The sequence below is a fragment of the Pelobates fuscus genome, chromosome 5, assembly GCF_036172605.1.
Source record: "Pelobates fuscus isolate aPelFus1 chromosome 5, aPelFus1.pri, whole genome shotgun sequence".
NCBI classification, from domain to species: Eukaryota; Metazoa; Chordata; class Amphibia; order Anura; family Pelobatidae; genus Pelobates; species Pelobates fuscus.
In genome coordinates, this window is record NC_086321.1 from 95,662,420 (window position 1) to 95,676,364 (window position 13,945).

At 45.3% G+C, this 13,945-nt stretch overlaps 1 protein-coding gene across 1 annotated transcript in view; it reads left to right on the forward strand.

The window, feature by feature from the left end:
- NLN (neurolysin) overlaps nt 1-13,945 on the forward strand; it is an 84,283-nt gene that overhangs the window by 40,794 nt on the left and 29,544 nt on the right. Inside the window, exons 7-9 of the mRNA XM_063454075.1 lie at nt 5,436-5,571; nt 7,092-7,458; nt 8,333-8,534. Of these exons, the coding sequence (XP_063310145.1) occupies nt 5,436-5,571; nt 7,092-7,458; nt 8,333-8,534 (705 nt within the window). The remainder of the gene's footprint in view (nt 1-5,435; nt 5,572-7,091; nt 7,459-8,332; nt 8,535-13,945) is intronic.

Genomic DNA, 13,945 nt, shown 5'->3' on the forward strand with positions numbered 1-13,945 from the left:
CTGGTGGTCCAGTGTCATTGGTAGTTCAGTGGGGGGGAGAGGGGGGCTGGCAGAGCTGTACTTACCTTTCCTGCAGCTCCTGTCAGCTCCCTCCTCCTCCGCGCGGTCTGTGCAGCTCCCTCTGTCAGCTCCCAGTGTAAGTCTCGCGAGAGCCACGGCTCTCGCGAGACTTACACTGGGAGCTGACCGAGGTGCTGAACGGACCGCCGCGGAGGAGGAGGGAGCTGACAGGAGCTGCAGGAAAGGTAAGTACAGCTCTGCCAGCCCCCCTCTCCCCCAGTCTGTATTATGGCAATGCAAATTGCCATAATACAGACTATGACTCGAGTATAAGCCGAGTTGGGGTTTTTCAGCACAAAAAATGTGCTGAAAAACTCGGCTTATACTCGAGTATATACGGTACTTTTAATCAGGCGTTTTATGCCTAAGAAATATACAATTTGTACCTGATCCCTGATTCCGTCCATTGAAGTTCCTGTGCCTGATGATTATCCACGCCGCATTGAGGCAGTTTTGCTGCAAAAGAGGCCTAAACCAAGTACTGAGTCCATATGCATGCTTATACTTTTCAGAGGTCCGATATTGTTCTATGTACACTCCTTGTTTTATTGATTGCATGTAATATTCTAATTTAATGAGATTGTGGATTTGGGGTTTTCATGAGCTGTAAACCATATTCATCACACTTATGACAAATCATGGCTTGAACTATGTTGCTTTGCATGTAATGCGTCTATCTCATATATTAGTTTCACCTTTTACATTGCATTACTGAAGAAAATTAACTTTTGCACGATATTGTAATTTTTCGAGTATCACCGGTTTACTGCCTCCCTTGGTAAACTTATCCGCTCCTTTGGCTTCCAATATCACTTCTATGCAGATGGCACACAAATCTATCTGTGCTATCCTGATCTCTCCCCACCACTTTTTTTTTTTTTTTTTTAATTCTTTATTTATTCCCTTCACTCATAAGTCAGAGAAGGGCAAATTATTGCGGTACAAACATTGCAATATAAACAAGCATATTCTGGTATCAGTCCTTCCAATTAGGGATAGTACAGTCGGTAACCTGGTGAGTGTTAAAGAAATCGCTTACGTCAGGTATATGTACTCTGGGCTAAGTGTGGTCCACGGCCCCTGCGGTGTTTGTCGGTGGGGGGGCTATTCTCTCTGTGAGTGTACTCCGTCTGTGGGTGTGTTCCCCTGAGTCAGTGGATGGATGCTCCATGGCTAAGGCCGTGGAGCCAGGTAAGGTCTAATGTGTCTCTTGAGACTCTCATTGGTGCCGTTCTGTTCCGTGGTCATCCTGTGGTGTGGGCTGTCGTGTGGGCTAGCGGGGAGGCCATAGTCCAAGGTCTGCTCTTTAATATTGTAAGGGTCTAGAGGTCGTTGGGCTAATGGCCTTATGTGTTACACCGCTGCATATGGTGCAGGGGTGGGGGGGTTTGGAGCCGCTATGACTGTGGGCTCTCTGTTAGATCTGTGAGAGTGTGCTATGTATAGGTGTATAAGTCTAGGTGTATAAGTCTCCGCCGGTCTACGAGGGCGTTAGGTAGGTATTGTCGGTCTCTACGGTCGATGGGAGCCTACGCTCTATTGTAGCCAGAAGAAAGGGGGAGTAAGGGAGAAATTGAGAACATATGGGAGAACAATACAACGTGGGATGGGCAGCAGTTCTTTATGCGGCATTAGCCACGCCATGGGGGGCCATTCCGGTGGCAGCAGGCTTCCCCTTGTTCAAGGTGTGTGCGCTTCACATCAGGTCGTGGCTAGTGCCTTAGTGTAGAGGCTAGTGTTCGGGTCTTTCGGCGGGGCCGGCTGCACCGGGGCTCTCGTGCGTTGCGGCGCCGTGGTCTCTCCTGGTGTAGGTTGCGGCATGGTGTCTCCTGAGAGGCCCAGGGTCTCCATTACTTCAGCTGCTTGGTGCATGCCCTGGATCGTGTGGGTGATGCCTCCATGTTGGAATTGTAACATCCGAGGTGATCTCCATCTGTAGCTGATCTCTTTGGCCCTGAGCCGTGCCGTGAGGGGCTGTAGGGATCTCCTCCACTTCATTGTTTCCCCCGTGAGGTCGACATAGAAGGTGAGCTGCATGTTTTCAAAGGGGAGTGGCATGGCCCCTCTTAACGCGGCCTGTACCGCTGATTTATCTCTGAGGCTGGTAAAGCGCGCCACCACGTCTCTTGTGGCCGACGCCGGTGCCCCCCGTGGCTTCGGCACCCGGAATACGCCTTCAAAGAAGATGTTCTTCGCCTGTTTAGGCGGCAGGAGAGTCCCCACCAGCCGTCTCATAAGGTGTGGGAGCTCCGTGTTCGGGATCTCCTCCGCCAGCCCGCGTACCTTCAGGTTAGCACGGCGCCTGGCGTCTTCTGTCTGTGCGAAGTGTTGCGCCAGGGTGGCGTGTTGTAGTTTCATCGCTTGTACCTCAGATTCTAGGGCTGCTTTTTTCTGTGCGTGGCCGTCTGTCTTTGCCTCCTGCGTTGTCAGGCGCCCAACCATGCCTGTGAGGTCGGTCCGGAGTGCAGCCACATCTGCCTGCAGTGTTGTCTGGAGGTCATTCAGCATCTCCTTCAGTGTGGCCGCTGTTACCGGCATCTGGCCCGAATTCCTTGGGACCGAGTATGTTTGCAGCGGGGGTAGTAGGTCTGCCGCTCCTCGGCTTTGCAGAATCTCGTCGGACGAGTCAGAGTACCCCTCTATGTCGGCGGCCATCTTTGGCCCACAGGCTCCCTGCGCCCGGCGGAGAAATTCCTCGATATTTCTGACGCCCGACGGTCCGTCTGCTCTCTGTTTCCTGGTCTTACGACCCATGGTTGTTGTCAGTAATTTACCTTCGTTTTCCGGGCTCTTGTGCCGCGAAATCTCGCCTTTTCTAGCCGTTTTGGTCGGAGCTCCTGAGGCATGCGACCGCTCGTGTTTGTTGCTTGGCTCCGCCCCCTCTCCCCACCACTTTTGACAAGTGTGTCTGACTGCCTCTCTGCTATTTCTAACTGGATGGCTGCCCACTTCCTTAAAGGACCACTATTGTGCCAGGAAAACACTCATTTTGGGTCCCATTCCCGCCGGGCTGAAGGGGGAGGAAGGGGGTTAAACACTCACCTTTCTTCAGCGCCGGGCTCCCTTGGCGCTAGGGACTCTCCTCCTCCTTCCGACGTCATCGGCTGAATGCGCATGCGCGGCAAGAGCAGCACACGATTCAGCCAGGCCATAGAAAAGCATTTTCAATGCTTTCCTATGGACGCTGGCGTCTTCTCACTGTGAAAATCACAGTGAGAAGCGCCTCTAGTGGCTGTCAATGAGACCGCCACTAGAGGCTGGATTAACCCATATGTAAACATAGAAGTTTCTCTGAAACTGCTATGTTTACAGCAGGCAGGGTTAATCCTAGATGGACCTGGCACCCAGACCACTTTCTGCCGCTTCCATCTCAAAAACATTGCGCACATCCGACCCTACTTAACGCCAGATGCGACTTAGGTGCTGGTCCATTCCACTGTCCTCTCTCGCTTTGACTACTGCAATTCGCTTCTCAGTGGTCTTACGTGCTCCCAACTTGCCCCATTGCAGTCTATAATGAATGCGGCGGCAAGGCTTATCTTCCTGTCCGCCCACACCTTACCATTGGCTTCCCATAAGATATAGAGATCAATATAAAATTTTGGTTCTTGCTTTCAAATCTATACATAATGCTACTCCTGCCTATCTAACCTCCCTTATACACAAGTATGTCCCGTCTATCACCCCACGCACGGCCGAAGACCTGCATCTATCCTCTGTCCGTACTCCCACCTCTGCTTATATCTAGGGCTGCACCGTTCCTGTGGAACTCCCTTCCTTTTTCCATTACACACTCACCCAGTCTCTACTTCTTCAAAAAAAAGCATTAAAACTCACTTTTTTTCACAAAAGCATATCAATTAAACTGTTAATGGCTCCAAAACCCCCCACACTAAGTCTTCATTGAATACTATTCTACCAATCTACTTCCCTTACCTTTTGTGTGACTCTACCCCACTCCCTCTAGCATGTAATCTCATTGAGCAGGGCTCTCAACCCCTCTGTTTCTGTGCGCCAAACTTGTCTGGTTACAATTACTTGTTTGTTAGTCCACCCATTGTAAAGCGCTACGGAATTTGTTGGCACTATATAAATATTATAATAATAATAATAACTAGAAAAGCTACAATTTCTGGGGAAATTGTGTGAAGTGTTCTTGCCTCCACCAGTAGTCTACAACTGGAGTGGGCGGAGTAACTATTTATTTATATAGCACATTTAATTGCAACATTGTTGCCCAAAGTGCTTCAGAGTTACATTAAAACATACAGTTATAAAAACATTAGCAGGTGTATAAAAGGCCCTGTCTATGACATCACTTGCTGCTCCAGACTGGCACAGGTCAGAGTATTTTGGCGGATGCCATCTTCAAACTGTTGTATTTTAAAAACAATACATCCTACAGCAGAGATTTATATTGCTGTAGGATGTAAGACCCAGACCTACATTTTGATGTATAGTATGTCTCTGAAGTATTAAAAATGAAGGCACAGTCGCAGTTTAGAAATTGCCCTTCAAGTTTGAGCTGGCTTGAGTGAAGTTTCAATGAATGTCAATGGAAGGCGTGAGTTGCAAACAAATGGTCATATTGTGAAAACTATCAGGACCATGGCTTAGCCGTGGACATTTCTAGTGGCAGCAGGGATAGCTGAACGTTTTGATATAAGATTTGTGTAGATGAGCTTGAAAATGGAGTGGTGGCAGTTTAGAAATCATGTCCTGATATTTCAGCTTTTGCCAGCTCCCACTCTAGCTTTGCTATTCATTCCTATGGGACAAATTTCGCCACAAGAACGACGATATTCCGTGAACCATTCGGCGAAACGTTCCACAAAGTAATAGCACACCAATCGGGAACAATCCGCACGTTTTGGTATATTTTTGTCTATGTAGTGTAAAAACTGTGGGAGGTGTTAGGGTGGTAAATTTGTCTATAATAAGAATAATAATATATATGTGAGATAACATTAAGTGGTCTTGCTATGCAAGAACACTTAATAATATACTCCTACGCCGATACTCATTATGCACATACCTACTCAGTCATGTTTAGCACACACATACATACCGCTGTGAAATCGTGCATATGGATTGTGGCACTGGGAGTAAGGAGTGCTTCTTTTATGGCGGGGCCTATGGCATCGAGTACATAACAGAGAGGGAGAGAATAGTGGTGGCCAGACGTTCAGTCTCATAGTTTGTTGACTCCAAAGCCCGCAAAAGGCATTATTTCCACATAGTACATGGTTTATCTCAATCCGTCTTAAAACAGTATTTCTAAAACCTTTCCAGAGTTGTGTTTTTTTGTTGGTTTTTTTTTGTCTTTTCTTTTCACAAGTTCTCATAATTCCTTGTTTATGCATTTTATGTTTAAGGAAAACACTAAGATTCTTGAGAAGCTGATTTCCCTGAGGGCAAAAATGGCAGAACTTCTGGGATACCCAACGCATGCTGATTTTGTTCTTGAGCTGAACACGGCTAAGAACACACGGAACGTCTCTACATTTCTAGGTCAGTTATGCTCTCCTCCTTGATGTTTGTGTTGTTTTTATATTATACACCGTGTAGCTTCCTGTGACTTCTCTACCTATTGGATGTGGATATTTGGTCTGTTTGTCTTTAGAGCAGTGATTCATAAAGAATATCAAGGCCTGCACTATTTAAATAGTCCTGCCTGGAAAATATTGTACTATAAAGTAATTTGAGTTTTGATTTCATTTTACAGTGTGAAATAAAATCTGTCTCTTTAGGGAACACGGTGTGTTCATTCCTAAATTAGCTATGTTCATGAGATACAAGTATTTTAAACATTGTCTTTAACCCCTTAAGGACACATGACGGAAATATTCTGTCATGATTCCCTTTTATTCCAGAAGTTGTGTCCTTAAGAGGATAATGCTTGCACAAATATAAAAATGGATTCTATTACCGGAATGCTGAACACGGTTTGGTTGTAACACTTTATTTTAACCGAATGTAATCTATTTGGCTATTCATAATTGGCAAATTTGTTTATTTCAACTGAATTTGCACTTCAGTTTGGCTGCACTTTGGTTAGTCATTGTTACAATTTAAACCTAATGTGATGGAGTACTCTCCCAAACCAACAACATTTACAGGTCGCGGTTTAAATATGTATTAACTGCACTGTAATAAAGCAGGCTGGAAATTCAGTTCAATATACATGACTTATTGATGAAAATCTTAATACGGTTTAAAAAAAGAGAGCTTTTCTAAAAATTGTCAATACATTACATTTCTTGAATACTGTGTATGCTGCAGCCTTTCTTTCCTCACCTTTTTATTTTAATAATATTTTTGTGTATATAATGCTTTGTTCAGTGTTCTAAACCCTTGAGTTGGGAGCAAAAATGTAATCGCCATTTTGAATTGTCATTGGGTCTCCAATGGCATAAACAGCTAAAGCGCGTTCATCATGTTCCAGGCAACTGCCCACAATAAACGGGTTAGTGATTTGTAACAGTCTTTTGGAAATAATGTGCACCGTAGACTTGTTTATATGTAACTTGTGGCATGGCCTCTAAAATTAATATCAATTTCTACCTTCTATTTCTGACCAGGTGTATGAAAGGCTAAAATGGCCACCTGGGGTTGCATTAATTATCTTGTGCACAGTATTCCACCCAATGTTGGAGATATAAACAGTATATGTAGGGTGGACAAAAGCTTAATAGGCTGCCTTCTGAATCTCTTATACTTGATGTGTTATGGGATGAATATTTGATAACCAGACAGAATGTATTCCTTGGTAGAAGAAAAAAAATAATTGTTATGCATTTTAGTAGAAGTATGTTCTAGTCCACGTGAGGGGTCTTACTGCCCCAGCCTGCTGGAGAGGGCATAGATCACATTTCCTATTCTTTTTGTCCTTAACCTCTTAGTATCTACTTGAAGACCATATAATCCACCTGCTAATAATATTTACAAGCTTTTTGTAACCTGTAATGTACCTTTTTTTCCATGTGATTACTTTCCATGCTTGTGAATCTCTATATCTGTGTTTTTTGCAGATAATTTACAAACTAAATTGCAGTCTCTGGGGGAGAAAGAGAAAGATCTTATTTTTGAGTTAAAAAGAACAGAGTGTGCTATGAGAGGCTTAGAAATGGATGGCAAAATCAATGCCTGGGACCTGCATTATTATCTGACTCAGGTAGTAGAGACCAAGTATTCTGTGGATCAGGAGAAACTCCGAGAATATTTCCCCATGGAGACAGTTACTGAAAACGTGTTAAATATTTACCAAGAAATTCTTGGTCTCCGGTTTGAACGTGTTGAAAATTCTAACGTGTGGCATGAAAATGTGACTCTGTATACAGTGTATGACCATAAAAGTGGGGAGACTCTGGGACAATTCTATTTGGATCTCTACCCAAGGTAAATGATACATTATGTTGCACTACGGCTATCCAATAATATAATAGCTCTTTAGGAGGAGATTCACTCCTTCAACGGTGGATTGTGACTCCAAAAAAATGGTTCTCTTGCAAAAAAATGTTTTTTTTTTGTTTTTCATGACCAATTGGCTTGTAAGCTTTTGTTTGTGATGTCCACACTTTATAGTGTGGTAGAAGAAATTGTTGTTTCATGTGAAACTAGTGAGTGACATCTATATATATATGAAAACATAGACCCCATCCCAATTGAAAGCAGCATCCTACGATTCCTTGTTTACAGTTGCACTCTATACTGGGGGCTCGGTGCACCTTGCTGGCCCATGTGGTTGTGTGTGTAGCCACCTGTTAATTCATTCTGTTTATGGTAACTACCTAGAAATAAGGCCAACTAAGTTTGTTTAAAAAAAAAAAAAAAAAAAATAGGATGATGCTTTTGAAAATGAACTAATATATATGTGTGTGTGTGTGTGTAAATTTAATTTTGTTCTCTATAAAGTGATACCATGCCAGTCGATTGCTTGTTTGTTTTTGTTATTTATTTATTTGCAGGAAACGCTTCATAATACTTCATCTACATTAAATAGCCTTGCTCTGAATTATGATGTTAGCTGTACTAGAAGTTAAATTTCAATTCCACTTAAAACCACCGGTGAACTGGTTTCAGGGAATATCACACACTGGTATTGTTCAGATAACCGTGGCATGGTGCAGTATGTTTTGCATGTATCCCTCACTGTGATTAATCTGTTTATCGATCCACTACACAGCTGGAGACTAATTTTCTTGGAGCAGAATAATGGCAGATGCTTCTTCACTTGCTAAGTCTGTCTTGTTTTTTTTTTTTTGGCGTTTAGAGAGGGGAAATACGGCCACGCAGCATGCTTTGGGCTGCAGCCTGGCTGTCTACTGCCTGATGGGAGCAGAATGATGTCTGTAGCAGCCATGGTGGCAAACTTCACCCAACCTGCAGCTGGCAAGCCCTCACTGCTGCGGCATGAAGAAGTGAAGACATATTTTCACGAATTTGGACATGTCATGCACCAGATCTGTGCACAGGTCAGTGGCTTGATTTATTTAGGAAATATATGTATGTTAATATGTAAAAGTGTACTAAAATTACAGCCAACCTTCATTGTTTTAGGGGGTTGAGCTGCATTAAACTGCAGGTATAAAGCGGTTTCAAAGAGATGTCTCTACTTGAGAATGGGTAATTTCACAAATTGCAGCAATAAGTAGCTGGGACACAGTAATAAGGGATGCTTGCAACATAATGCAAGGAGATGTTCAGAGTGTGCCATTAACTACACCAGCAACTTGTAAATAACTGTTGCCAGCAAGGCAACACTTCTTTTAGTGACTTAAAGGAACATGCGTAAATTAAAAATCAAGTCTAAATAATTAGGTTTATTGTTCCTTTATTTACTTTTTTTGTTTTACTTTAGATTGATTCCCCACCCCACCCTTTTTACAAAAACATGAGTTATCCCTTCTGAAGATTTGTGTCCATGAGAAGCATTGGATACATAGGATGCTTACGTAGAAATTACTGCACTCAAATCAAATCTTCTCTGAGAAGACAGGCACTAAAGGCATGTTCCACAGCATATATGCAACAAAACCACTAGTGGTTTTAGTGCTTAGGGTCCCTAAGGATGTATGTAAGGATGAATCGATCTTGCCCAGATTAGAACTTGCAACCATAAAGAATCAATAGGCCCTATAGTCGGTGCATCAACTAAACAAGTTACCTCACTAGTCATCTGGAACAAGCCCAGTAAGATTTATGGGTAAAAGATAAATAACACGACAGACATCCTAAACCCACATAGGTACCTATTAAACCTTTTTCTTCTCAGAAACGGTCTATGCAGTAATAGTGTCTAAACATACTGTGAATCAGTCTGTGACAGCCTTAGGTGGTAACCTGTTCTCTCCTCAATACCAGGAAATCTCTTGCAAACTGTAGGGCATCCTTAACATAGCATATTAGGTGCCAATCATCTTTGATTGCGTCCACTGTGTATGTTCCATGAAAAATACCATCAAAACAGACTGGGCATCTAAAACGTTCCCTAAGATGGTGTGGATTTTCTTTCAATATGGGACAGTAAGATGACTGTCCCACCATATGTATATAATATATTTCTGAAACCATCGGGCAATGCCCATTAGTGTACAGGTAAATTGCCATCACTATTTGTGGAATGTGGTACCAACATTAAAGGAATCTGTATTCATCTTTAGAACTTTGCCTGATATTTGAACTAGGTTAACATATGCCATTATACAGCATCAATGTTGCTTCCAGGGACATCTCACATGTCACCATAAATTAGGGTGATTTATATTCACAATCAGTTTCTAACTTAATGTATAGGAGAGATGCATGTTCACATAATTGCAGAGTGGTGCATGTGCTTTTAAATTATGTACATTCTGTTCAAATGTGGAATTGTTGTGGGGTTGAAGAGACATAATCTTCCTTTGCTTTTATGGTTCTTATCGGTTTTATTTTAAGGTTTTGTAAGCAGGAAAGGCATGAATAACAATTTACTTGTTATTGACTGTGAGGATCTTTGATGTTCATTTGCAGGAAGGGAAAAGAAGGGAAAAGACTGAAGTTGCTGGCGCTATATAAATAATAATAATCAATGCTTACCGTCTGATTGTATCTTTGTTTTTCATTGTGACATCTGATTACATTTTCCAGAGTTTCCCGAATTTTCTAACCAGTTTTTACAACAGTTTGAGATGTTAAATTCTGCTAAGTAAGAATCAGAGCCTTAAAAGTATTGATTCAACTTTTTAGATGCATCTCCAACATAGTTTTATTTTCCCCAAAAACCTGACATTGTACAAAATGATTTATGGGTTTTGGGGTTATACATTATTTTTAGGCTAGGGTTTACAAGCTTTCGGGTAGGCGACTGTGATTAGGCTAGGGTTTACAGAAGTTACGGTTGGAGATTATGGTTAAAGGGACACTACAGTCACCAGAAAAACTACAGCTTATTGCATTTGTTCTGGTGTGTAGAATCATTCCCTTCAGGCTTTTTGCTGAAAACACTGTCTTTTCAGAGAAAATGCAGTGTTTACATTACAGCCTAGTGATAACTTCACTGGCCACTCCTTAGATGGCTGCTAGAGGTGCTTCCTGGGGTAGAGATGCTCACTGTGCAGCACGGCCATTCAGTGTCTCCACCCTCTGCATGCAGACACTGAACTTTCCTCATAGAGATGCATTAATTCAATTCATCTCTATGAGCCCCCCCCCCGCACTTTAAAATGTACAAAACACCCACGATTTTTTTTAATGTATGTAGCATTGAGCAGTGGTTCCATGTTTCAATGTAAGCATGCTTTTGTATGGAGTAAGTGTGAGTGAATGAATAGGTGTGTTTGTATGTAGTGTTGGCATTTTAATGCAGGCATGCTTTTGTGTATAGTGTTGGCGAGATGCAGTGGTGTGGTTATATATAATGGTGATGTTTTAATACAGAGGTGTGTTTGTATGTAGTGTTTGCACTGGAATTCAGGGATGTGTTTGTGTGTAGTGTTGGCAAGATGTTGAGATGTGGGATTGCCATATTTAAGGACACCAAATAAGGGAGCTATCTGCTAAACAGCACCCTAATTTGGTATCTTTACATATGGAATCTCACATAAGGGCACCAATTTAGGGAATTCTCTACTAAATAGCTAAAAGATCAAAATTTTAAAAGCCTTTTTCTTAATTTTCATCTTTAGGTTGTTTAGTAGATAACTCACTTATTTGTTATCCTTATGTGGGATTGACATATTTAAGGACACCAAATTAGGGAGCTATCTACTAAACATATACACAACCACAGATATACAAACGCATTTAGTTATTAAGAGGTCCAACCAACCTCCCTACCTTACTCTGGGAGTGACAAGCGGTTGCTGCTGGGCTGGGACTCTGTGCTCTTCCTTCACAGCTCACTTGCACGACCAGTAGTGATGCCGATGCCAGGATGACATCATACCCCGGCTGCCGGCTTACTGCAGGGCGTACACAAACTCCTATATGGTCCATAAAAATGTTTAATCTCACTGCCTTCCAGTATATATCTGTCCTATCTGTCTGGGGGAATGTGACAACGTGGATGTATATGTAAGTGGGTGAGTATTACTATCAGGAGAAAGGTATATGGCAGGGTGGGACAGTGTGGTGGATACTATGTCAGTGTGTGCCATTGCACACAGTGGATTGAAGGAGGTGACTGCAGGTGAGGTGGTGAGTATATGGTGTTTTATGTCACGGGTGGGAACAATGGGATTGGGTGTTATATGGAAGAGAGGATATTATGTCAAGGCAGGGCCAGGGTGTATGGCAGGGTGTGTATTATGATATGGTGGAGGTATATAGCAGGGAGGGGATTATGGCAGTGTGGGTATTATATGACATGTTAAAGGGGTATATGCCAGGGTGGGAATTATGACCAGGTAGTGGGTTTATAGCAGGGAGGATATTATGACAAGGCAGGGGTGTATATGGCGGTGGTGTATATGGCAGAGAGGGCAGGGGTGTTGAAAGAGGGTGTGACAGAGTGACTGAGGGAGGGGGTGACAGAGTGAATGAGGGAGGGGGTGACAGAGTGACTGAGGGAGGGGGTGACAGTGACTGAGGGAGGGGGTGACAGAGTGACTGAGGGAGGGGGTGACAGAGTGACTGAGGGAGGGGGTGACAGGGTGACTGAGGGAGGGGGTGATGGATAGATTGACTGAGGGGGGGTGACTGGTGACTGAGGGGGGTGACTGGTGACTGAGAGGGGGGGTGACTGGTGACTGGTGGCAGAGTGGGGGGGGTGACTGGTGGCAGAGTGGGGGGGTGACTGGTGGCAGAGTGGGGGGGGTGACTGGTGGCAGAGTGGGGGGGTGACTGGTGGCAGAGTGGGGGGTTGACTGGTGGCAGAGTGAGGGGTTGACTGGTGGCAGAGTGAGGGGTTGACTGGTGGCAGAGTGAGGGGTTGACTGGTGGCAGAGTGAGGGGTTGACTGGTGGCAGAGTGAGGGGTTGACTGGTGGCAGAGTGAGGGGTTGACTGGTGGCAGAGTGAGGGGTTGACTGGTGGCAGAGTGAGGGGTTGACTGGTGGCAGAGTGAGGGGTTGACTGGTGGCAGAGTGAGGGGTTGACTGGTGGCAGAGTGAGGGGTTGACTGGTGGCAGAGTGAGGGGTTGACTGGTGGCAGAGTGAGGGGTTGACTGGTGGCAGAGTGAGGGGTTGACTGGTGGCAGAGTGAGGGGTTGACTGGTGGCAGAGTGAGGGGTTGACTGGTGGCAGAGTGAGGGGTTGACTGGTGGCAGAGTGAGGGGTTGACTGGTGGCAGAGTGAGGGGTTGACTGGTGGCAGAGTGAGGGGTTGACTGGTGGCAGAGTGAGGGGTTGACTGGTGGCAGAGTGAGGGGTTGACTGGTGGCAGAGTGAGGGGTTGACTGGTGGCAGAGTGAGGGGTTGACTGGTGGCAGAGTGAGGGGTTGACTGGTGGCAGAGTGAGGGGTTGACTGGTGGCAGAGTGAGGGGTTGACTGGTGGCAGAGTGAGGGGTTGACTGGTGGCAGAGTGAGGGGTTGACTGGTGGCAGAGTGAGGGGTTGACTGGTGGCAGAGTGAGGGGTTGACTGGTGGCAGAGTGAGGGGTTGACTGGTGGCAGAGTGAGGGGTTGACTGGTGGCAGAGTGAGGGGTTGACTGGTGGCAGAGTGAGGGGTTGACTGGTGGCAGAGTGAGGGGTTGACTGGTGGCAGAGTGAGGGGTTGACTGGTGGCAGAGTGAGGGGTTGACTGGTGGCAGAGTGAGGGGTTGACTGGTGGCAGAGTGAGGGGTTGACTGGTGGCAGAGTGAGGGGTTGACTGGTGGCAGAGTGAGGGGTTGACTGGTGGCAGAGTGAGGGGTTGACTGGTGGCAGAGTGAGGGGTTGACTGGTGGCAGAGTGAGGGGTTGACTGGTGGCAGAGTGAGGGGTTGACTGGTGGCAGAGTGAGGGGTTGACTGGTGGCAGAGTGAGGGGTTGACTGGTGGCAGAGTGAGGGGTTGACTGGTGGCAGAGTGAGGGGTTGACTGGTGGCAGAGTGAGGGGTTGACTGGTGGCAGAGTGAGGGGTTGACTGGTGGCAGAGTGAGGGGTTGACTGGTGGCAGAGTGAGGGGTTGACTGGTGGCAGAGTGAGGGGTTGACTGGTGGCAGAGTGAGGGGTTGACTGGTGGCAGAGTGAGGGGTTGACTGGTGGCAGAGTGAGGGGTTGACTGGTGGCAGAGTGAGGGGTTGACTGGTGGCAGAGTGAGGGGTTGACTGGTGGCAGAGTGAGGGGTTGACTGGTGGCAGAGTGAGGGGTTGACTGGTGGCAGAGTGAGGGGTTGACTGGTGGCAGAGTGAGGGGTTGACTGGTGGCAGAGTGAGGGGTTGACTGGTGGCAGAGTGAGGGGTTGACTGGTGGCAGAGTGAGGGGTTGA